At 38.5% G+C, this 26,469-nt stretch overlaps 1 protein-coding gene across 2 annotated transcripts in view; it reads right to left on the bottom strand.

Annotated features, from left to right (window-relative positions):
* The window catches only part of NDUFAF5 (NADH:ubiquinone oxidoreductase complex assembly factor 5), a 61,169-nt gene that overhangs the window by 10,402 nt on the left and 24,298 nt on the right, over window positions 1-26,469 (bottom strand). The window contains exons 4-11 of one of the 2 annotated variants that reach the window (XM_019635253.1): window positions 25,379-25,426; window positions 23,807-23,910; window positions 19,858-19,897; window positions 16,901-17,098; window positions 10,634-10,694; window positions 1,839-1,922; window positions 1,404-1,486; window positions 96-1,248 (exon numbers count right to left, since the gene is read on the bottom strand). In XM_019635253.1, coding sequence (XP_019490798.1) covers window positions 1,156-1,248; window positions 1,404-1,486; window positions 1,839-1,922; window positions 10,634-10,694; window positions 16,901-17,098; window positions 19,858-19,897; window positions 23,807-23,910; window positions 25,379-25,426 — 711 coding nt within the window. In that variant the 3' untranslated portion in view covers window positions 96-1,155. Of the gene's footprint in view, window positions 1-95; window positions 1,249-1,403; window positions 1,487-1,838; window positions 1,923-10,633; window positions 10,695-16,900; window positions 17,099-19,857; window positions 19,898-23,806; window positions 23,911-25,378; window positions 25,427-26,469 lie in introns of those variants that run through there. The other variant, XM_019635254.1, reaches the window with a different exon arrangement.

The following is a 26,469-nucleotide window of genomic DNA, read 5'->3' on the forward strand; positions in this document are numbered from 1 at the left end:
TAAGACACAGCCCCACCCAGGAAGAGCTTGGTACATGTGTGACAGAGGGAAGGAAGGCAGGCGGGAGAGAGAAACAAATGCTGTTAACAACTTACCTATGGCTGAAGAGGAGGCTGGGACCCTGCACGATTAAACGAAAGGACAGCAAATTCCCGGCCACTAACTGGTCAAAACAAACACGGCGCTCACTCTTCGTGCTGCCCAGCTCCCCCCTGCTTTCTTCTTATCACCACTTTCTCGATCCCCCAACTCCCCCAGCTACACTAAGCTGTTGAGCTTGACAGCTTCCAAACAATTCTGGTCACTACTAGTTAGATGCAATGGGACCGGGAACGTGCATCAGAATAACAACGCCAAGGCCTGAAATAACAAAGTGAAACAACAAACAGCACTTTTCATCACTGTGCTGCCACTTTTACATGTGATTTTGTCTCCTTAATTATTTAAAATATTCTCTTCTTACCTAAGGGGGGCTGTGAGAGGCCCACCCAGATCATGGAGGTAAAAAAGATTAGAATTCTGATGCTTTAAAGAAATAGTGAGAAAGGATTCAATAAAGATACATACTATTCTAAGTATAAAACTATGTACTAGCTCTGGTGAGGTAGATAAATCTCTGTTCTCTTCATGACAAAGAGCGACGGTGTTACAAAATAATTTTTGGTTTAACTATCTTAGAGTAGTCATTATAAAAGTCTATGTTTTTATTCTAAAAAAGCCAGAACTCTAGAGAATCTACCAACTTGTCGTTTTGCTCATCTCCACACTATGATCCTCTTAGAGAAATGACAAAAAGACCAGAAGGAGAAAAACAGTACAAAATGTCAGCATTTGTAATTTTTCCTATCAAGTCAGATATATATATATATATATATATGGATGGATTTTTCAGAGAAATATCTTCTTGCTTTTGGGCTGAATCTGCAAATAAGGCACTCATATGACAAGATAGCAGTATCTGTATGAAAACAAAAACCATGTGAAACTGAAACGATTACTAAATACAGTGTACTATTAGGCTACTTTAATTATTTAAAAAGTCTGTCAGTAAATAGCTAATATATTGCTTCTTGCTTCAAAATGTAATAATTTTAGATGTAAAAGTTATCCATCTCTCATGAAAATTCTGGACTACGCTAACATTGAATAAAATATTTATTTTGATTTTTTCCTCTGTGACATAAGATTGTTTATTTTTCCTAGCTCTCCAAATGACATAGTTGCCGAACCTCTTTCAGCTGGTCTCGCCTGAAAATAAGATAAAAAAAATTAGTAACAGATAAATTATACCTCTAATGCTGAATTATATTTTTTTTAAATCCCCTCCCCTAAGTAAAAAAATAATAAAAAGCAAATGGAAACATGAACCCTCTAAGAAAAGTAATCTATCTTAATAATGTTACCTGTGAATCGTGATATTTCCACCCTATCATGTAATAGATCTGATATGTGGCAGGTACTGAACCATCCTCATTTCTGTACATTTCTATAAAGACAAATAATGGTTAAAGTCCGAAAAAATGCAAGGAGGAAAAATTATCTGCTCAATAAAAGTCATGTCTTCCAAAGAGCAATCAATGAGTATTAGGATACTCCCAGGATTCTGAGAATGCCTCACATGAGAAATCCTCAGCCCTGAGAAGCTGACAGTACGGAAAGAATAAGGACTGTTTGGAAAAAGGGTATGGAGCTATAGGATCTGTGTTTTGAAAGGAAAGGCAAGAAGTCAGAGGGTGCCTTAACAGGAAAGGAGGCAGCACTGGCAGGTATAAGGGAAAATAAACATGACAGGCACCAGTTTCCTAGTGAGGCAGTGTGAGGACGGCCAGCTCCCTTACCTCCATACACCGCGGCAGCCGCCAGCATTGTGTCCCGGTGCAGCAGGGCCTTTCTATTCCAAGCACAATTACTCTCACCCATACCTAAAAATACACCACAGGCAGTTTCAGATAATACAGCAAATACCCCAGCAGCTCAAACAATAGCACGGATTTAACCTCTTGTCATCCAACCCAATCTCATTCTCTAATAGTCATGCAAAATAACTAATCTCATTTTGCTCTCAGGCTGTAGGTAGGCTTTAGTGACTCCAAGACAAAACTACCTGAAGCTTCTGGACAAGTGAGGAAGTCCAATTTCAGGAGGCAAGCCCATAAGCACTCTTTACTTAACAGCAATGGTCTAAAGCAGAGGCTCTCAACCTGTGGGTCATGACCCCTTTGGGGGTCAAACGACCCTTTCACAGGGGTCGCCTAAGACCATCGGAAAACAAGAAGATATTTACATTACGATTCATAACAGTAGCAAAATTACAGTTATAGAGTACCAACAAAAATAATTTTATGATTGGGGGTCACCACGACATGAGGAACTGTATTAAGGGGTCGCGGCATTAGGAAAGTTGAGAACCGCTGCTCTAAAGGAAGTCAGCAGGGCAAAAGCAAGGTGACTGGCCGTCTAGGTGAGTCATTAGGAGTTGGCAAGTGCCTTTCCAAGGATGCTGTATTGTTTCCCCTTTTAGCTGCTCTTTGAAGGAGCGCAAGACACTGCTGCAATGCCTCACTCCTTCTAAGCCATAAACGGAAGTACGATCATGAAACTTGCAAGAGGGCTTTAAGATTCATTAGACAGTAGCTAAACTATTCTGTGTTTGCAGATTTTACAATACTTTACTAATCCTAGATTAGGAAAAAATTATGTGTATTCTGTTCAGGGGCATTTTACTTAGTATTTTAAAATTTAGCTTTAGATTTCTTCAAATTGATAGCTAAATGCTAGGGTTAATATATTATTCTATTGTTCATTTAAAATTAGTGTTGTATATTTGATTTTCCATTGTGCATATACATAAACAAAATTAGTTTGAAAGGCTACATTTAAACTAGTCCTCAAATTAAAAGAATTTCAAAAGTAAAGACCCTTTACATTTATTCTCTATACATGATCAAAAATCACTTTCTTAGTTTTGTTTTTCTATTTTCATAAAAGAAGCCAATAAACTTCACAATATCAAGGTTCTGCAGTATTTTAAAAATAATAATCTCCCAAGTTTTTGATGGCCTTATTGAAAAACAATCAACAAATTAGCTGTAATAAGTAAACCATTTTCTTCTCTCCAATCCCAAAAGGTTCCTATTATTCCGTAAAATAATGACTCTCTGGTGTTAAAAGCAACGTCCCACGTCCTGTGAGTATAACAGCCCCAATGCATGAAGAACATATAAACCAGTAGGTTAATCCTCGTGAAGACAAAGGTAGGCCCTATTCTTGCGTCATGAAGCAGCTTAGACCAGCTGATCTTAGACCACCTGCTCTGGGTCTGTAAGGTGGCCAGGTTAGATGAGCTCTGAAGGTTTCTAATGCTAACAGTTTAGAACTATTACATAATCAAATTTAAAAACATTCTCCTACAGAGGGACGGCCGAGTGGCTCAGTTGGTTAAGAGCTCGCTCAGGAGTTTGAGCTCTGAGCAACAGCGGTTCAGGTCCAGCCCGAGCTGAGCAGCCGCTGAGCTGCCAACAGGTAGCAGGATGGCTCAGCTAAAAAAAAAAACAACAAAAACAAAACATTCTCCTACATAGTGAGTATCAACTGTACCAAGAGACCAGAGGTAAAATGGGACTCTGTTGCTGATGATGGCTGTGGTGCTTTCATTTCTGCTTAACTTCCCATCGCCGTGACTGACACGTAACAGGTAACAGGCAACACCAGTGGAAAACAGGTTTCATTTTTTTAATGTAAATACCTAATGAATTTCTATGAAATTTCATATGAAATGCCCTCTAAATAATTATTAGGATAAACTAATTAAGTTTATTAGGCATAATGCTCTTTCTGAGGTTTGACCTACGTCTGACCTAGGCATAATGCTCTGATATAGAAATTCAGTTGCACTACTGCACAGATAGCACAGTTAGTAACTCTGCTGCTAGTGCAGCCCACCCTTCCCTCACAAGGGAGGTTCATGGCCATACTAAAATTCCTTCTCCTCACAGAAGAACTGTGATGTTACACAGAGTCTAGACATTGGGATCATAATTCCCGTTCTGACCCTTACATAACCTGGGGCAAAGTCATATAATCTCTATTAAACTCAGTTCTGTTATCTTCAAAGTGGAATGATAACGCTTCATAATGCATCCTGGTGGACCTTTACAGAAGCCCATCTGGGAAACACATCTGGGGACCAGCTCTGGGCTTTGGGATAATAGAGAAATCTGGAAAGTAGGTAACTGCTTAATAAGACTCTCACAGTGTTTTTAAGGTCAAGTTCAACTGCTTATAAAAATATCTAATTGATTATGGTATACAAGGAACAATATTGAGCATTGTCTAAAAAACATAACTGAACTTACCTTAAAAATACTGTGAAAGCCTCCAAAACTTTTCATGCATTCATCGCTGACATAAAACTTGTTTTGTAAAATTAGCTCAACATTCTCGACTTTTTTCTGTGAATTAATAATAATGGCAACTTAAATGGAAACACCACAACCATCAAGAAAAAAAGTGCAATGCAACAAAAATACCAAAAACCAATATGAAGGTAACAGCACACTCCAGTCTGCAAAGCCACACACCTGGAAGTCTCCCAAGCCCCTCTCCACCTCCATTCATCCCCTGACCCACTCTTCTTCCCATCTTAGCTGCCTCTGACCTTCTCACCACTAGAATGGTTGAGATTTCAGGATCTCAGTCAGGCTGCAACGCTGGGTTTAAATCCTGGCTCCACCATTTACTAAACACATCTCCTTGAGCAAGTTACTTCTCTCTGTGCCTCAATTTCCTCATGACGGGTTAACAATGTAAACTTCATCTAGTCTGATCTTCTTCATAAAACATGCTCATGAGCAGTGCTGGAGGATGAGCTCTCTAACACACTAATTTCACTGTCTCTCCTCTGCGCCAAATTCTTCCAAGACACTACTAGAGTCACCTGATAAAATCTAGAAGCCTCTGATGGACTATCCTGTGTCATTTATCATCTCCCCATTCCACATGTTTAAGCAATACTGAATTACAGTACAGTTCCTCAATTAGAAAATAGAAGCATGTATCCTCGTATATCTCTACAATTTTGCCCAGGCCGTTTCCTTGGCTTGGAATGCAATGCTCACTCCCGGCCTCCACCCAGAACCTGCACCCACCCACCTTCATTCTCCTGGCAGACTCACTTTAACTTAGGTGCTGCCTCTTCTGCAAAAGCATCCCTGACTCCCTAAGCAGATTTAGGGGCTTTTGCTCTTGTGTTTCTCCCTGTACTTTAAAAAACAATGATCTCAATCTACAGTTAAATGCACTTTCTGTCTATGTCTGTCTTGGTGTGTCTCTCTAATAGAGCACAAGCTCCTTGAGGTCAGGAACTATGTGTTTCCATCATTGGCACATGGTCGATGCTCAACAAATGGTAAGTAAATGAATATAAAATAAACCAGTTAATGTTCCTATCTACTTTGTTAAATATCACTTTTACAAGTTATCTTTAGATAATTCTTCTTAATCCTCCTACGGATAAGAAAAATCTAAGACTAAAACACATGATTTGTATAAAAGGCTTTATAGTAAAAATAAGAGCGGCACTGGCAAAACTTCTGAAACGTGAAAAAAAGGCAACAGTTCCTCAAAATAATAACCAATTGAAAATCCAGTTACCAACTGGGAGGGAGCACGAGGCAACCTTCTGGGAACTGGAAATAACGCTATACCTTTGATTGATTAGTGGTTAAAAATACAAGCAGCTGTACAGTTAAGATTAGTGCAATTTACTAACATCTATTTAACTTCAGTGAAAAAAAAGAACACACACACACATCAAGTTTGCAATATAGGACTCTGGATTCAAATCATAACTCTTAGTGTGGCCATGGACGAGATACTTAGCTTCTTGATGTCTCAATTTGCTCATCTGTAAAATTAGGATATTAGGAAGCCTCACAGAATTGCACCTAACACAAAGTATTGTTTTTAAGTCAGTGGGCAGCAACCTCTTCCAACTGATAGGTCTGATTTCTAGTCTCTCTCTCTTTTCTTTCCTGAAGCGAATCATGAGCACAGCACTTATTATATAACAAAAATAAATGCTGTATTGGGCTGGCCAAGTGGCTCAGTTGGTTAAGAGTTAGCTTAAGAGCATGAGCTCTGAACAACAGGGCCACCGGTTCGATTCCCACATGGGCCAGTGATGCTGTGCCCAGAGCTGAGCTGCTGCTGAGCTGCCAACAGGTGACAGGATGGATCAGCTGGTGAGACCATGTGCTCCCAACAACAAGACTGCCTGTTAGATGGTGGGCTACGCCCGCCAGCAACTAAGACTGAACTTGGCACCTTGAGCTGAGCTGCTGCCCAGATGGCTCAGTGGATAGAGCATGCGCTGTTAACAACAAGGCTGCTAGTTCGACTCCCACATGAGATGGTGGCTTTGCCACCCGCAACTAAGATTGAACACAGCACCTTGAGCTTAGAGGCCACGAGCTGCCGACGGGCAGCCAGATGGCGACTGGTGCCCTCCATATATAAGATGGAAGAACAACAACTTGGCTGGTCCCCCTCCCCAATTCCCCAATACTGTTCCCGTCCCCCAACCCGCCCCCCCAAAATGCTGTATTTAAAAATTATTTTTATCATTAGAGTCTGAATAAGTTACCAGCTGACCACCATCTCTCAAGCCTTTGGATGAAGGGGCTCTGTGATCACATCAGGGGAGCTGAGTGCTCAGGAGGGAGTGTGTAAGTTATTATTGGTCCCCTGTCATCTCGGGCATGCAGGCTAAGACTCCGATCCTGTAGTAAATTTTAATGAATTAAGTGACTACGACAGTAGGTTTGCAGCTACACATCTTTCCGCTTGTAACACTCAAAGGATGCTGGACAATGGGTAAAATGGACTTTACAAATGAGTAGCTACGAGAAGCAGTAGAATCAGTGAGAGAGTTCCAGTGCAGGAGTCAAGGCAAGAGTTTGGCACCTAATTCTTCCACCAAGAGGCAAGTGTTCTCTTTGGGTCTAATGTTTTTCCCTTGTAATAAAGAGATGAAGTAATTACCAGAAGGCTATTGAGAGAAGCAAGTGCAACAATACTCACAAAGCAAACTAGACATCTGTAAACAAAGTATTTTTATAATCCTCTTTAATTTTTCAGGATCCAGATGAAGGCTCCCTTGGGGAAATGTAGTTGTGGTTTCACAGAACACATATTTGATCTTCTCCCATTCATCAACACGGTTTATGCCATTAGACTGTGGAATAAAAAAATCAAACCTCACCAAAACTCACTGAGGTAAGTTGAGGCTCTCTTTTGAGAAAATCATTCTCTAGGAGCCCTCTCAAAGGTAGATGAGTATTTTTTTTTAAGATTTTATTGGGGAATTGGGGGAGGGGAACAGTGTTGGGGAATTGGGACAGGGGAACAGCCAAGTTGTTGTACAATCTTAGTTGTGGAGGGCGCAGCAAGCTCAGCTCCAAGTCCAGTCACGCCGCTCAGCTCAAGGTGCTGTGTTCAATTAGTTGCAGATGGGCGTAGCCACCATCCCATGCGGGAGTTGAACCGGCAGCCTTGTTGTTAAGAGCACACACTCTATCCCCTGAGCCACCCAGGTGGCAGCTCAGCTCAAGGTCCTGAGTTCAGTCTTTAGTTGCGGGTGGACGTAGCCCACCATCTCAAACAGGCAACCTTGTTGTTAGGAGCACATACTCTCACCAGCTGAGCCATCCTGCCACCTGTTGGCAGCTCAGCAGCAGCTCAGCTCTGGGCACAGAATCACTGGCCCATGTGGGAATTGAACCGGCGGCCCTGTTGCTCAGAGCTCACACTCTTGAGCAAGCTCTTAACAAACAGAGCCACTCTGACAGCCCCATGGATGAGTATTTTTGTATAAGTCACCTCTTTTGTGGTTGGAGGTAGGGTCTGTGTCCTTGTTGCTGTTCAAAGTCTCTTTCAGGCCATTACTTCTCTATTAGAAACCCCTGCCCTGCTGAGACCCACACCATGTGGCCGGAACCGCCCCCTACTCCTGCTTGCTGTCAGACATCAGGCTACCAACACTTCCCCCATTCATCAAAGGGCGTGCCACCTGGTTCAGTTTCCCTCTGCACCCCAAGTCCTGATACCACCATGGTGACTTCAATGTTAATACCTGTCAAGTACCATGGCTTGTAAGATTTTTTAGTCTCCTCATTGCTACTGGACTTCTCTATCACTCCAACTCTGCCACCACACCTGAAACATGTCCTGGACCAAGTTATCACTTTACTCCCCAAATCATCAATTCAAACATCCCATTTTCTGGCCATATTCTCCTGTCCTTCAAACATGTTCAGGTATTTCAACCATCGTCATTCTCTGACCACCTTGGGATCGCTTGTACACATCTCTGCTTTCTCCCAATCTAGTCTTAGCTTCTTTGGCCTATAATTTCAATTACACTCTTGGAATTATCTTTTGCCTTTGTGTTTTTGTCACTCGCAACTAGCAAAGCCCCAACCCAAACTAATTCAACTATCTGTTTTGTGCTTCGTCCCAAGCTGCCAACTGTCGTTAGAGAAAGTCATAGGTGTATCTGACCAACTTCAAATTCCATAATTTTCTCTGATCAATTCCCCTTCCTATTCCCTACAATGACTATTTCAAATTATCTCCACTCAATTCTCAAATCTCTGACCCTTTCATTCTCAGTATATGACACTACTCTCTGCTTGATCCATTCGATGGAAGCTTCCTGATATTAAACATAAGCACCGATGTCCATTGGCACAATCCCGCTTCCCTTCCTTCTATGTCTGCCTGGCCCGCTCCTTTATCCAAGGCCAATCCTCCTCCAGCCTTGGTACCTCATCCCCCCTCCACCTTCTCAGGTACCTGATACATCGATCATCCCTTCTCTCTTCTAGAGTCACTTCTATGAAAGCACTTAGATTCTTCCTATCAGCAGTTAAAGAAATTCAAGTCATAAGACAAAACAAAGTAAAAAACCTCATCCTGTCTCCTATTCCATCTTCCCCTCTGACACCTGTAACCTTTCCATCTCTCACCTTTTCTTCACAAACTTCTTGAGACAATAGATATTTGCAATCTTCACTTTCCAATTAGCCCTCAATCTACCCATTACTTCTACTCCCATCACTCCTACAAACAGGCTTTCAGGACCATCACCATAACCTTCTTGTTCCTAATGGACTTGCTTTCCAGTCCGAATCTCGCTTCTCAGCAGCATTTGATGTTTTTGAGTGCTGGTTTCAATTTTTTAGGTTCCCTTCGTCTTGAACTTTCCCTTGGTTTAGATAGTACTATACTTTTCTGTTGTTGCTCCTTACCACTTTGCTAGCTAATCTTTTCTTCGTCTCTTTGTAGGCTCATCCTTTTACGCAGTCACTATATTTTAGGTTCCTAAAGGCTCAGTACCCGCCACTTTCTCTTCTTCCTGCATGCTCTCACTCTAAGCAATTACTTCAAATACCACCTATTCACAAGAGTTGCAATTTTTTAACCAGGCCAGTCACCTCCTCTAAGCTACATACCCAGTTGTTTACTTGACATCTCCTCTTAGATATTTCAAAACCATTTCAAACCCAGCATATCGAAATGTGAACTCAAGAACTGTCCCTGCCCATACTTGGTCTTCTTCTACTGTTTCCTCTGTCTATGAAGGGCACCATCTATCTGGTTATGTGAGCTAGAAACTCAGCAGTTACGTTTGAAACATCACCCTCCTTCATCAGCCCACATGTAATCCACCAGCAAGAACTGTCCAATTTACCTCCTAAATACCTCTAGAATTCATTCACTTCTCTGTCTCCACTGCTACAACCTTAGTCCAAACTACCATCATTTCTCACAGAGCTTTACCTCAATATGTCTCTCTACTAGTTTATTTGCCAATCCATTCTTTTCAAAATACTAACCTGATATCTGAACCCCCTTCTCTATCCCCGTGAAAATACCTCAAAGGGCATTTTAAAACAGAGACAAACAATCTTAACAAGGAATAGAAGGCCCTACTGCATGAACTCTGGCCCCCACTTACCCAACTGGTTTAATCATTTAATCTTCTTTTTACTCCCTGTATTCTAGCTACCATGTCCTCTTTTCAGCTCTTTCTTGCAACAGGGCCTTTGCACATGTTCTTCTTCCTGCCTGGGACACACTTCCTTCTATTCATCTAGTTAACTCATCTTCATGTTTTGGAGCACAATCACCACTTCTTCAGACAAGACTTTGTTGACTCTCTCAGATCTCTGAGACCAGGACCTATTGCGTCACAAACCCCAATCCTACACTAACCCAACTACCTGCTCTCTTGTGTCTGGGCCTGAGCTCCCAAGTGTTGCTGGAGAAAGTCACTGAAGTGTTCTATCATCCTCAAATGCATCCTTCAAGAAAGTCCTGCCATCCTTTCATAGGCAGTCACAGCACTATCTACCTCTACTTCATTGCACTTAACACAATTCTAACTTAACATTTAACGTTATGTCAGGTGCTGGATGCTTGCATCATCTTTTTTATATTATAAGCTCCATGAAGCTAGCCTGCTTTCTCTTCACCAACGTATTCCTAGTGCTTAGCCCCTATGCTTGCCATAGAGTTGGCTCTCAAAAAATAACTCTCAAATAGAATCTGAAAATGCTTTCAAGTGCCTTACCTTGTAAATCTTCCATCAATTCAAACATTCCAGGGTAGTTAACTTGAATTTCATCAGTGTCCTATTTATAAAGAAAAAGAAGTATTTGTTTGACATTCATCAGAAAAAAATCCAGATTTGAAAACAAGCAGAGATTACCCAGACCAATCTCTTATGGTAAGCAGGAATCATCTCTATAATATTCTTCATAGATGTCATCTGGCTTTTATGCTTGATTATGAAGATTTCAAATTGCAGAATAAATATTCACCATTTTAAGAAAACGCTTCCTAAAACTCCATCAGCTGGATCTAGTTGCCTCACTGGGAACAACACAGAGTAAGTCTATTCTGTACTCTGCAAACCATTACCCTCTTCTCCAAGCCTAAAAACTCTTCCAGGACACTGCAGGGGAGCAGGATTTTCCCACCCGAAAATATGTCTCTTTGGAATGAGAATTCATTTAGGCTGATTATTTTTAAGAAACAACTGGCTCAAAAAGGGCCTTTTACCCTTAACTGCCTAAAAGAACTTGGATCCAGGTAGCACACTATCACCAGAGACACCTACAAAAAATATGGGCTAGGTATGGTAGGGGTGATTCGGCAAAACTTGAGACCAAAGAAGACCAAAGACCTCTCTGTGTCACACCCTATGTGTGGCATAGCTAACATTTGTTTACCAAGCATTTGTTTTTTCCTCTCCATGTAAATTGCTTTCCTCCCCTTTGAAGTCCCAGAATTCTAACCCTTCTCCTTAGTTCAGAATGGCATGTAAGCCCCAATTGCTTGACTCTCTATGGGTTCCCATATTCTTACGGAGCCCAGTATGCAAGAAATTAAATTTGATTTTCTCCTGTTCATCTGTCTCATGTCAATTTAATTCTTAGACCAGCCAGACAAACCTAGAAGAATAGAGGAGAAATTTTTTCCCACCCAACATCACAATTTTTTTTTAAGGGGAGGCGTTAGTCTTCTAGAAAAAATGTAGAGATCCTTACATGTTCTCACTACATTTCTCTGTGCACAGTCAATATCAATCTCTCTGAAAAGTTGGTGCCCAGAATCAAGCCAAACAGGGTCATCTCCCACGATGTTTTCATCCTACTTCTAATAATGCAGCAATAACGCACTGCTCATTTAGGAGATGGACGCACTGCAGACACATACACATTTCTCAAGTGAACTTTTGGGCAATGAAGCCCCCATTCTTTTTGAGGCTTGATACAGGAGTTTATTGTTGGTAGAGTGGCAGAGACCACTGATGCTCCCCAAATATCCAGGTGTTCCTTGACACTTCCCATCCCCAAACAGACATTTACTCTAACCAAAGAAAACGGGGAGGGGGTAAGCTAATAAAGAGCTAGTGAGCCTTTCCAGGCCATCTCTTCTGCTCTGCTGACTTCAGCAGATTCAAAAGCCCAATGGCACAACTGCCAGATGGGGATGGGCTGCCCAACCAGCATGGGGCTGTGATATAATAACATTTAGTGTTAAGCACTAACATGTAGGAATTTGTCTGTACTGGAAATTAGCCCTCAATACAGGACACCTACTTGTTTTTTTTAAGTTTGCTATCAAAATGCTGCATGTATCTCAAACTTATATCTTATTTGCACTAACCACTTCTGAAGTGCCTAGATCTTTTTGCGTTCTGTAACTTTATCTGTGTTACCTATTCCTCCCAATGTTGGACTGTATTGTTGCACAGTATCAAGTACAAAGCCCAAAAGAACACTTAGCAAAGACATCCACTCTAATTCCTAACAAAACGCAAAACAAAATGATCAGTTATCTGTTTTTTTCCATCTTAGAGATGCAAAGCATAACCAAGAATTTGCATAGTCTGTTGATCAGGCATGTCAATTGATGCTACCTTTTGGAGAGTAATTTGACCTGTCAAAATTTCAAATGCATAGATTCTTTAACCCAGCAATTGCATTCCTAGAAATTGACCTGGCAGATGTGCCAGGAGTATGTGAAAGGAAATTCACTGCAGCATTGTTTGAAAAAGTAAAAAAAAAACCAAAAACCCAAAATACAAACTGGAAAAATCTTAATGTCCAGTAGTAGATAACTGATTAAATAAATTAAACTATACCTATTTAATGAAATACTATACAGCTGTTAAAAAAGAATGTTGTAGATATTTATAGGGGAAGATCTCCAACATATGTTATTGACCGAAAAAAACTCAAGAGTGCAATATAGAAAGAAAATAAAAGAGTGCGCGCGCGCACACACACACACACACACACGTAGGTTTTAAGTGATGTAGTTATTCTGGTTTACAAGGGAAAATTGTTCTGAAAGGATGTACAAGAACGTTAACAAAGGTCATCTTTGGGGAGCAGGACTGAGTGTCAGAAGTCAGGAGGAAACCTTTTTTCACTTTAGAACTGCTCTATAGTTATCTCATTCTATCTATACATTTTTAATTTCCATTTAAAAAAAAATATATGCATGGCGCAGGTTGTGTGTACACTTTTTAATAACACCATCTCGGTGCCCGGCTAGCTCAGTCGGTAGAGCATGAGACTGTTAATAACACCATCTCTGGGTAATCCATTGCTCTACCTTAAGAAGCTATTTTTAAAAAGAGATCCTATGATTAAAAACAAAATTCCTTCCAAGCTCATACCCAGTCATTAAACAATATCCTTTGAAAGTCATTTTTCAATGAAACCAACTAAAAGCACTACCTCCATCTCAAAACAGTACCACTATAGCTTTGCCAAAGGCCTTATTCAAATTAAGATGGACCATATCTGCAGTTTTCTCCTAATATACTAGTCTGGCAACTCTTTTCTAAAAGGAAATGAGCTTCATTTTGAATGACTCTGAAAATAATTCACTAAGAGGGTCATATAAATATAAATGTAGCTAAATGGTTTAATTTAACTTGATTTCACTTTAAAAATAAGAAACCATTGCAGCATAAAAATAATATATTTAATGTTGTATGCAACATAAACCTGTATAATTGATTATATAAAAGCTTTTTTGGATGGGATTATTAGAAAATAAATTAGAATGCAATGTTAATACAGCACTTCAGAAACAGTGTATATGTCTCAAGGAACAAATTTATAGACTTATTATTAAATCAGCAACTCTCTAATTTTATAAACCACTGAAGAAGATTCCATACTAATATTTTTGTATTACATTCACGTTTGAGTCATTCATTTATTTCTGGAGCAGAATATGGAAGGTATTCTAAATTTATAGATTTTCCCACTTACCAAAAATGTAGGCTTTTAAATGCTATGATGTCAGGTTAAGCATTTTTAGTAGAAATCTGTCTAAAATGTATAACCCACTTTACAACCATAGAAAACCGCAAGGGTTAGCATAATTTAACTTTCTTTGAAGACTCGGGATAGACGTCCCCTGTTTTTCCTAACAGGTAACAACTTTTGAGTCCCTAATATTGTTGACTAATACATATAACCTAGGACAACTTCTTTAACATCACCCCATGAACAACTGGACCACACCTCTCCGCGTCACTCCTGTTCCCTAAATCCCCTCCTACACTTTTTAGCTGCTTTACATTCCCATCCAGAGATTCTCTTTATTTCACTTCAATTTGTAACACAGCAATATGGAACACAATTGTTAAAGAGGATGGACTATAATCTTTTCTTTATTGTAAGTAAAATAAATATTAGAGGTTAGTGCTTTAAATCAGTGGTTTCTGATCTATTTTCAGTCACAGTCTTCTCTCAAGATCTGATGAAAACTACAGGCTCTGTCCTTCACTTATGAACAACAAAAAAATAAGTTTGCTTACAACGTCCAGTGTCAACAGACCCTCTGAAGTCTACTGACAGGCACTTTATAAACCAAGAACATCAGACAGAGATTTCTGCCTGTTTTGTTCATTGCTATATCCAAAGTACCTAGAATAGTGCCTGGCAAATAGAAGGAACTCAATAAATATTTGCTGTAAGACTGAATAAATAAATGAAAACACAAGACAAAGACAGTCATTTCAGAATTGTTTCTCTTAGCAAAAACAAACAAACACACACAAAACTTGGAAGAAACCTAAATGTTGTTCATTAGGGCAATAGTTAAATAAAACAGTGGCACAGTCATACTAGGGAATAATACACAGAAGTTTAAGAGGGCAAATATATCCATATTGATGTGGGAAACAATCTAAAATATACTGCTAAGAATAAAAAATAAGTTTCAGAAATATACATATACATATGTATGTCTATATATAGTATGGTAAAGTATTTGTTGTTTAAAAAAAATCTGGACAATTCATTACACACCAAATTGATGATAATAACTACTCCTAGGGCAGCAGTACTCAAAGGGTGGTTTGAAGAATCCTTGGGTCCCTCGGGCCCTTTCGGAGGTCCACGAAGTCAAATTTTTTTCATGATAATACTAAGATCTATTTGACTTTTTCACCTCTCATCCTCTCATGAGCATACAATGGGATTTTTCAGAAGCTTGCATGACATGTGATATTGCGATAGATATGAATGCAATAGCAGACACGAGAATCTAGCTTGTATTATGTCATATGTTAAAAGAAATATATAAAAATGTAATGACATTTTTTTCTCTCAATTTTTTTTTCTTTTGGAAAATAGTTCTTTTTCACAAAAAATTGGTTATTTATAACATGTAATTGGTACATTATTGTTAGTTTTAAATGAATACTAAAATTCAGTTTTGATTTCTAGTATGGTTAATATTGATAGCTATAACCCACATAGACAAAAGCCCTTTAATGTCATCAGTAATTTTAAGTGTGTAGAGGGGGCATAAGACCAAAATTTTGAGAATTGTTGCTCTCAGGAGAGAGCTAAGATTTGGGGGATTAAAGGGAGGGGGATGACAGACTTTCGCTTTATCTGTACAGTGTAATGTTTACCACCAAATTATATTTGTGATTATTTACATAATTAAAAATATAATGATCCCTCAATGTACAATTGCCTATATTCAGAGCATTTGTTTTCATTACAAAACATAACCCTCACATGAAGCAGTTTTCCCACTTTCAGCTGCCCCACATCTCAGAATGCAGTTTCTACTGACTCATGCCATTTAAAAGTTTACAAAAGACAGCTGTGAAACCTTGAGGGTTGTCATCAGTTCCTAGCCTATTGTCTCTTCCCTTCCCTGGAAGCCTCTTTCCAACATCAGAGGCCCTGCTGGTCTATACCAAAAGGAAGGGAGGATATGACGGTTCGTTTTTGATTGGTTGATTTTATGAAATATAATCACGCTAAATCACCTTAAATAGTTATTTTGATTTTAATTATGCAATGAAAAGCTTTCTCCACCAAGAAATTCCTATTTTGTCTAGTCAGGTTTAGAGATGTTTCTAGGCCTGAGGAGATTGGAAAATCATAGTAAGTATACTCAACCAATCTCTGAAGGCCGTAACGGCATCCTTTACAATTACTTTGCTATTGAAAGGAGTTGGAAGCGGGTAATCACTGTCTCTTGGATAATTTCTTATTGAAAACCTTGGCCTGGAAAGCGCTAGGAGCAGAGTGAGGAGGAGAGGGGAAGGCAGGAGCTAGTATTTATTATCTACCAAGGTGCAGGTACTTCACCCTTTGTCTTATTTAATTCTAACAATCACCTAGGGGGAGTAACATCTACATTAGAAAAGAATGCTCAGAGTGGTGAAGTAAACGGCCCAAATTCCCTTAGCTGGTAAAGGGGCAAAGTAAGGAGTCAAGTGATACCTGTCAGACACCAACCCCTGTACCACCGTTGCTGACTCCGTCTGCTCTGCCCTGGGGGCCCATGGGCCTCTTTCCAGGTCTCTCCAACCCTGATGGAGTGCAGCCCCCATCCTACCTTCTCTGACCCTGACCTAACCCTAGGCCTTGCAAACACACATGGTTTCATTTCTCCTCACATGGTACTATTTTAGTTAAGGAGTGGTGGAAGGGGTAGTGTGTAAAAGCTCCTATACGTCCCTTTTCCCTATCACCCACCCAGAATGCTCTAATTCTCTTACTACACCTTCTAGATTTGAAGATTCTGATGGAGTTGTATGTCTTGAAAATGGCCTCCTTGTTAACTGAGGTACATTGTTTTTGAGCTACTTATTCAGGTAAAAAATACTAAAAATTTTACAATCTTACCTTGTGTCAATCAAGATGTGTTTACATAAACTAAATTAAAAGAGAGAACATGCCAAACCCTTTCCATAATACCATCAATACCTACATTTTTCTATCTTTAAATGAGAAGTTGTTTCTGAATTGTGTCATTAATGGGTTACTCGAGTCTTGATAGTTACCACAGTCAGTGTATTAAAGCCAGCTCTCCCAAGCAGATGTCCCAGGTCATTGACAGCAGTAAAAGGAGACACGTGTGGGGAAAATCCTCCTTCCCTTTCCGTTTCTGCTAACTGTAATGAACACCGAAGTTCATAGAGTGTGTCGCCTCCAAACATTGCGCCAATAAAAACCCCATCTGGCTTTAAAACGTAATGAATCTGTAATAAATACAAGACAACAAAACTGTTCAAAATTTCATATATAAAAGTATGAAAAGAATAAACATATGGTGTCTAAATCAATATTTTGATTACCATTTTGAGTTTGTCAAATTAATACTCAGATAATTGAAGATAATTTAATAAATAGCACCTAAGGCAATAACTGTCAGAAAGGCATAGCAGTAAGATATTGATAGACAACACATGCATTGATAGTATTAGTATCTATAAAATATGTTGTTTATTTTCAAATTTTCTAATACACACAACTTACTTTTATAATCAGAAAAATACTGAAAAAAAATTATAGTGCAGTATATTGAAAAAAATCACAATTTTCCCTATATCTGTGCCCTCTGAAATGCCACTTTGTAACAACTCCCATTAAGACATGGGGTCTCTTTCCCCTCTCCTTGAATCTGGGCTGGCCTCGTGACTTGCTTTGGCCAAAGGTGTGGAGTGCAAGTGACAGTGGGTCAGTGTCAAGCCAAGGTCTCAAATGGCCTTGCATGCTTCTGCCTGCTCCCTTGGAGCCCCATCTAGCCCCCGTGTTGTAAACAAGCCAGGCTGGTGAAGGATGAGGGACACGCAGAGCAGGGATCAGCCACGCATCCCAGCTGAGGCCATCCTTGACCAGCAAGCTCCAAGACAATCGAGCAGCAGATCACAGACACATGGCGGAGCTACGCCAGAACCAGAAGAATTTCCTAAGTCCAGCCCAAATTTCCAACCCACAAAACTGTAAGCTAAGTAAACTGTTTTAAACCACTAAGTTGGGGTGGCCTGATATGCAGAAAAAGCTAATTTATAGAGAAACCATTATTTTTTACAATATTAACCAAGACACACATTAGTTCTTAAGGAGAAGTAGCTAACTTAGTTTCTAGCTTGAAAACAAAAACACTTTTTAATTGATAACTTAAGCAAAATAGTGGCTGGAATGAATTTCAGAATCCCATACATTTACTCACTGATTCTCTTAGAACTACAATCTGTAACTAGTTTTGACTCTGGCTATTCTCAGCACTGAGGAACATTATAGGAAAGGATGATTCTGAAGTAAACCAGGACCCAAATTACAGTAGGCTCTTCTAATCAAAGTATCCATTTTGAATTTATATTAAATATATTTATATATTTATTACAAAATATTGTTTTATAATATTGTATATTACAAAATATAAAAATATATTTATTACAAATTATGAAGCAATTACAAAATAGTACATAAGCAAACCAACTGTAAAACCCTTGGTTTCTTCCCTTCTGCCCCTTTAGTGTTACTGTCCTCTAGTCACCAAGCTCTAATACAGAACTACCTAAGATTTAGTCCTCAGCTCTCTGCAGCTGCTCTCTGCCTCAGAGGACTTATCAATTCCCCAAGGATTTCCCAAGGATGACCTTCCGATCTTTATCTTTAGCTTGCACATATCCCCAGAGCTCTAAACTCATCTTCAACTTCCTGTGCCACGGACATTTGTTGCTTGGCAAACTCAGCCCCCAACACATCCAGCACACATACAACCCTTATTCGCAAAGCAATTCCCCTTTCCAATGGCCATATTTCTGTTATCATTTCCTATTCCCTTTATGATCATTACCATTCTTTTCTCTGCTTTTACTGAATATTCTCCCAGGGATCCAGACTCAAAACTTGAAGGTGAGCTTTACTCTTCCTCTTGTCTGGTCTTCCCACCAAACTGTGGATACTTCCTTTGCACAGTCCTAAAGACCGCTCTTCCTTTTAACTCCCACTGCTGCCACCGAGGTTTAGTTTATGTCTTTAACTTAACCAACTTCTGGCATCGGTTTTCTAATCAGTAAAATGAAGATATCTTGCAGAGTTATTTAACATATATGAAACAGCATAGTGACTAGCAAATAGTATATCAAGCAAAAAAAATGTGCTTAAGATATGGTAGTTATTATCCTGCCCACCAGCTTTTTAATCATGTCACTTTCCTCTTCAAAATTCTCAGTGGCTCTGAACCGCATAAAGAATAAACGGCAAATTCCTTCATCTGTCACCAAAGTCCTCCTAAATCTAGTCCTAATATACCTCATCTCCCAGCACTATTAGGCTAATTCTCCAAACAGGTTTCCTCTTTGTCCTTTCATGTTCCTGAGGCTCTTATACTTCCCACCTACCCTGATTCTGCCTTTCTGGAATGCCTTTCCTCTCCAAATCTGACCTATGCTCTAAGGCCCCATTCAAGTAATTCCTTCGTCTTGAAGCTTTCTTGGCAGCTCCAAGCCACAGTGATCTCCTTCCCTCCTCTGAACACAATGCTTTTTACGTACCACTCATCTGTTCAGTGATAAATATCAACCAACAAACATTTATCTAGCACTCTCTAAGTATAAGGCATAGGGAAGAAACAAATATAAACAAATAGGTTCCTACCCATAAACATTTATAGGCCATTAAGAAGGAAAATAAACCCACTCAGAAAATGTCTTATGATATCAATATTATTTTGCACAAGTTAGTGAAGTTTTCATAAATATTTAAAACATCTCTGTAATTAGATTTCTTGAATTCCCTGGGAGGGGGGAAATCACCCAAAATACTTAATATGCCAAAGGGCACCAAGTATATCAGACCCACAGAAGGAAATACTTGATTTGCTTCCATTTCCAACTGTCAGAAGTATTCATCAGAAAATATCCATAAGTTTCCATGTGAAAAGAGAAACATCTATAGGTTTCTAATAATAAATAACACAAGTTATCATAATCAACATTAAGTTTCTTACCTGTTCAAGTGCTCTAGGAAGGTCATTCACCCAGTGCAAACTAAAATATGAAAACACGTATTTGTTCTAGCTTAATTCATATAATTAATTAGTATAAGTATCACTAGTATAAGCCACAAAAGTGTTAATTTTAAGTATGAAATTGCATAATAAAATTCACTGATTGTTTTCATAAAAGTTTTAAAATAAAAAATATTCCTAGGGGAAAAACCTTCCTTCGGTCACACTAGAAAATGAGACAGTATTTCACTTTGGTGATATGATTATCTGTTCAATTATTTTTCACTGAATAAAGCAAAAGTCAATTTTTCCAAAGAAGACATACAAATGGCTAACAGGTACATGAAAAAATGCCAACATCACTAATCATATGGGAAATGCAAATCAACACTACAATGAGATATTGCCTTATTCCTATTAGGATGGCTATTATCAAAAGGACAAGAAATAACAAATGCTGGCTGGCAAAGATGTGTAGTAAAGGGAACCATTGTGCATTGTCGGTGGGAATATAAACTGGTATAGATGCCATAGAAAACGTGTGAGGTTCCTCAAAACATTAAAAATTGAACTTCCATATAATCCAGCAATCACACTGCTGGGTATATATCCGAAGGAAATGAAAACACTATTTCAAAGAGATATCTGCTGCAGCGTTATTCACAATAGCCAAGATATGGAAATAACCTAAGTATCCATCAATGGATGAATGGATAAAAACGTGGTATAGATACGTAATAGAATATTACTCAGCAATAAAAAGGAAGGAAATCCTGCCTTTGGGGACAATATAGATGAACTTTGAGGACATTATGCCAAGTGAAATAAGTCAAAGAAAAAAATACTCTAAGTTCTCATTCATATGTGGAATCTAAAAAAGCCAAACACAAAGAAAGAGAGTAGAATGGTGGTTGTCAGGGGCTGGGGGTTGAGAGAAACAAGGAGATGTTGGTCAAAGAGTACAAACTTCTGGCTATAAAATAAATAATATTTGGGGATCTAATGCACAGCATGGGACTACAATTAACCACACTGTATTATATACTTGAAGGTTTTTAAGAGAGTAGATCTTTTTTTTTTTTTAAGATTTTTTTTTTATTGGGGAATTGGGGAGATGGGAACAGCACTGGGGAATTGGGGGAAGGGGAACAGACAAGTTGCTGTTGTTTTGTTCTTCAATCTAGTGTGGAGGACGTTGCTTCACTGGCCCAAGTTGGCACCATCATTGTGCTTTTCCCAGGCGAGGCAGATCAGTCGCCGGCTTCTGGACGGCTGTTCACTGCGGCTGCTGGCCGCTCACGCTGGCTGCTGGCTACACACGGTAGCCCATGGCAACCCACTGCCACAGGGGCTGCAGCCTACGCTGTCGCCGGCGACTCACGGCAGCCCAGCTCCAGGCTGAGCTGTTGTTCAGCATCTTAGCTGTAGAGGGCAGTGTCACTGGCCCTCATATGTGGGATCCGAACCGGGGCCCTCTGGCATCCCAAGCCAGTTCTTAACCATCGCGCCACTCGGCCGGCCCCAAGAGAATAGATCTTAAATGTTAATCACCACATACACATACAAAAAAATTGTAATTATGTGAGGTTAACACTAACCTTATTGTGGTAATCAGTTTGTAATATATACATGTATCTGACCACCACATTGTACACCTTAAACTTACATATGTTATATATCAATAATAATTCAATACAGCTGGGGAAAAAATAAAGTAAAAGTCATTCCTATCTGGCATCTCATCTAAACAATACTATTCTGAGAACTTATTTCAAAAAAGTAGTAAAAAAAGCACCTGATGACACATTCAAAAAAGCTCAATCAAACAGTTAAGCTAGAGATATTCAATAGTCTAACTTTCCTAGAAAAAAAAATTATCATAAGACCTATAATTTTCCCAAGGAAAATAGTATTAGTCATCAAAAACCTAACTCAGTGAGTTTTCTGATAAACACCCCATATTTTTTAAGATCATAAAAGAAACAACCAAACAAATCCAGAGCTCTACATACTGAAAACTTAATTGAAGAAACCTCTTGCATTGTCTTTGACCCTATTTACCCTCTCCCAGAGCGTGGTGACATGTGACGACAAGAATCATAGTCTCCATAGAGTACAGTCACACTTTCCTGGTGGAGTTGGCATCTTATGCTGACTTCCAGGACAGGACTGAATACCTATTTTAAACCATAGTATATTAAGCTCACATTTATAATATCTTTCATAATGCTTTCTAACAACTATTACATACTTTAAAAACTAAGGAAGTCATATTATAAGCTCTATCACACTTGGGAAACCGAAAGCAACAAAATTAGTTACTTGCAAACAGCAAGCAGATGAGCTAAAGTTACAATTCAGGTTGTGACTTCCTTCTTTCCTTTAGACCAAGGCTCTGAAATGTTTTTCATTTCATGATAGATTCTGGGTACTTATCAAAGTTTCTTCAGCAATAGATTGTGAACACTTTTCTAAATTTGTTTGGCACACCTCAAAAAGCAGGGAGAAGTTACAAACTCACTGAAGAAAACAGCAAGGGTGACCAACTTTCCCAGGTTGCTTGGGACTGAGAGGTTTTCTGGACACAGGTCTTTTAGTGCTAACACTGACAAAGTCAGGGCAAAGGCCATGATATTAGTCACCCTAAAAACAGGTATCAGAAGGGTTGTTCTGAGCATGTTGAATCTTTGAATGAAAATCTGACAATAATAACAGAGCAGGAGAAATAAGGTACCATACAGAATATTTTATGTTCTCTATTAGACACTAAGATCTTTGAGGACAAGATTCCTGTTTGAATTCATTTTTTTATTCCTCCAAAGCATCTAGCTCAGTGCTTTGCATATTATAATCTATTCAATAAATACTTATAAAATATGCTTGTGTAATAAATGTAGAGGTACATGGTAGAAAGCACAAAGGGAAAAACAGTAACCTTGAGGACTATATTTCTGTAAATTACAATTGAAGGAAATGCTAGCTTTCCCTTACCAGACTGAGTTTATAAGGGTGCTCTAACATTTGAATATTGGAATCAGCATACTCTTTCAAACTCCTGCCCCCATTAATATCAATTCCAGAATACTAAGCTACATTGGCAAGGAAGGGAGAGCGCTTCTATCACAGATGAGCTTTAGCAAATTGGGGAAAGATGAGGGGAAAAAAACAAAACGTTGCGATACTATATCATATTATCTCCACTAGGGAGATATAATCCACAGTTCTTTACCAGAGAAATCTTACAGCTTATAAACCAAGAAAACTGGTTTATGACCCAAAAAAAAAAAAAAAGGTATTCAAAATTTACTCTAGGGCTCGCCGAGTGGTGCTTTGGTTAGGAGTTGGCTTGGGATGCCAGCTCTGAGCAGCAGGGCCACGGTTTGGATCCCAGATAAGGGCCAGTGACACTACGCCTTCTACAGCTAAGATGGTGAACAACAGCTTGACTTAGAGCTGGGCTGCCGTGAGTCACCTATGATGGCATAGGCTGCAGTAGGGCTGCAGTGGGCTGCTGTAAGCTACCATGAGTGGTCGGCAGCGGGCTGAGCTTTCATGAGCTGCCGTGAGCCACCATGAGCGGCCGTCCATTGGCTGGTGAGCGAATGCCTCACCTGGGAAGAGCACAATGATCATGATACCAACATGGGCCAATGAAACGACATCCTCCACAACTAGACTGAAGAACAAAAGGACGGCAACTTGCTGTTCCCCTTCCCGATTCCCCAACGCTATTCCCTCCCCCAATTCCCCAATAAATCTTAAAAAAAAAAAAGAATTTACTCTATTATCTATTTTCTTTACCTTATAATATTAAAACTTTATAGTACAAATTATCTACTAATAACACTCCCCCCATGGGGGCCGGCTGTCGGACCCCTCACTCCTGCAGCCTGCCCTGCCCTCCACTCGAATAACATTTATCTTTTTAAAGTACAAATGGATTACCAACCTTAAACTGCTAACCACCAGGTCAAATGTATTTTCTCTGAAAGGAAGGAATTCTTCATCAGCTAAAACACTGACAGTAGGAATTTCCGTTTCTAAGGTATTTTTCTAATGGTTAAAAAACAGAAGTTCAAAAACATTTATATAAAATTTCAATTACTATTCCTCATGTGAAAATATATATTATGTCATTGAATCTACCTTAATGTTAAAATTAAAGAATTGAAGGCCTTTTTGAATAATAAAATAAAATCTCAATTATTAACACAACCATTGTTTGTTAAACCTAAATCAATGTTATATTTACTTGGCAGTATCTATACCTTCCAAAAAAAAAGGGAGCCACAGAGAAGGCACTCAAAAAATATTTCTTAAATGACACTTAACACCAGCCAGAAAAACTGGCTAGCCAGTTGGAAAAATATAAACAGGATACCTATCTCACAGCAAAACAAATCTCAGAAAGCTAAAAGTTTCAGTGGAATAACTGAAGCCATAAAAGTATTAGATGAAAATATGGGTGAACATGTTAATACTCTTCGAAGAAAATACCTAAGTAAACATGACTCAAAAGCCAGAAACAGTAAAGGAAAAGATTGATATATTTGATAATAAATTAATAAAAAACTTCTCAAAAGCAATAAATAATGTAAACAACATACTTGAGAAAATATTTACAACATAATTGATGAAAGATTAATATCCCTCAAAAATAAGCTTTCACAAACCATCTAGAATAAAAACATGCCAAGGCTAATGTAGGTAAAGGACAAAGTACAGGCAAATCACAAGATTACCTACAAAACTCACAAATTAAAAAATACCAATAGCCAAACAGCAGTAGCCAAAAGACTTATCAACAGCTATTTGGTTGTACTAGTGATCAAAGAAATCCAAGTAAAAATAACAAGATTCTACTTTCTGCCTAGCAGATTGACAAAGACAAAACAACTGGCCCAGTGTTGCTAAAAAGGAGGAGAAAAAAAGTACTTGCATATAATATTATTATTCAGTCTTTCTAAGGTCAGTCTGGAATCTATAAATTCCACTATTAGGAATTTACTCCCAGGGAGAAAAATAAATCATACACACAAAGTTGCTTTATATGATGATGTTCACAACAGTGTTGGTTATATAGAACTAAAATTATAACTGTTCAATACAAACTTAGCTAAATAAATCATGGCATATTCATATATTGGAGTACTATATAGCCATTTAAAAAGATGATGTGTGCATGTATGCCATTCACTGATATAAAAAGAATGATATTCTGTGAAAAACACGGCATGTTAACATAATACCATCTATATAAAACTAAATTTTGGGGATGTAGTTATACATCTGCAAAGGTGGAGACCAAAATGTCACCAGTGGCGGCCTCTGGTGGGACTAGGGGTGATTTTTCTTTTTTCCTTTATATTTCTTGTATGTTTAATTCTTTTGGGTGTGTGTGTTATATTTATAATAATTTTTAAAAAGCTATTTTCATTTTGAAGGAAATAAAAATAAAGAAATAAAAAATGAAAAATCAAACCGGGAGATCAGAAACCAATAGTATTAAAAAGTTACTTACCAAAGCATGTTCTGCTATGTCTACTTGGAAAAACCTCCCAACAGTTTCCTGCAATAAAATAATTAAAGCTGGTCAGATAATACAAAAACAAACACACAAAAATTCAGTAACAATAAAACAAATATTGAAATTGCTAAAGAAGAATGTAATAGCTACAGATGAACTTTCAGCTTTGTAAGGATATTTTTCTGCATCAAACCAGTATGGTACACAAATAACTTTAATAATATGTATACATGCAGCCAACTTTATATGTAATATATTTAACTATATTTAATAAAATAGAGAACACAGGTGTGAATAATCAACATCCTTTCATCCGCTGGGTTAAGGCTGTGTATTAACTTTTCCAAAGCATAGTAAGCCAAGAGTCAGTCCCAACTCCTGTGCTACAAAAGACTTTGAATGGATTACTACTAATGAAATCGAATCAGTAACAAGCTCCCAACAAACAAAAGTCCTGGACTATATGGCTTCATGGGTGAATTTTACCAAACATTCAAAAAAAATAATACCTATTTTTCTCAAACTATTCCAAAAACTTCAAAAGTAGGAAAGGTTCATTTTACAAAGTCACCATTACCCTGATTCCAAAACCAGACAAAGACATTACAAAAAAAGAAAACTATAGGCCAATATCCCTAATGAACATAAATGTAAAAGTCCTCAACAAAATATTAGCAAATGGAATTCAGCAATACATTAAAATGATCGTACACCATAATCAAGTGAGATTTATTCCTGGTGTGCAAGGTTGGCTCAATATCTGCAAATCAATTAACGTGACACCACATAAACAAAATGAAAAATAAAAATCAGATGGTCATATCAATAGATGGAGAAAAAGCGTTTGACAAAATCCAGCATTTGTTTATGATAAAAACTCAGCAAAGTGAGAATGGGGGGAACATATCGCAACATAATAAAGGATATATATGACAAACCCACAGCTAATAACATACTCAGTGGGGAAAAGCTAAGAACATTCTCCTTAAGATCAGGAACAAGACTAGGATGTCCATTCTCGCCACTTTTATTCAACATAGTACTGGAAGTCTGAGTCACAGCAATCAGACAAGAAAAAGAAATAA

Source organism: Hipposideros armiger, unplaced genomic scaffold (genome assembly GCF_001890085.2).
Source record: "Hipposideros armiger isolate ML-2016 unplaced genomic scaffold, ASM189008v1 scaffold_20, whole genome shotgun sequence".
In the NCBI taxonomy this organism is placed as follows: Eukaryota; Metazoa; Chordata; class Mammalia; order Chiroptera; family Hipposideridae; genus Hipposideros; species Hipposideros armiger.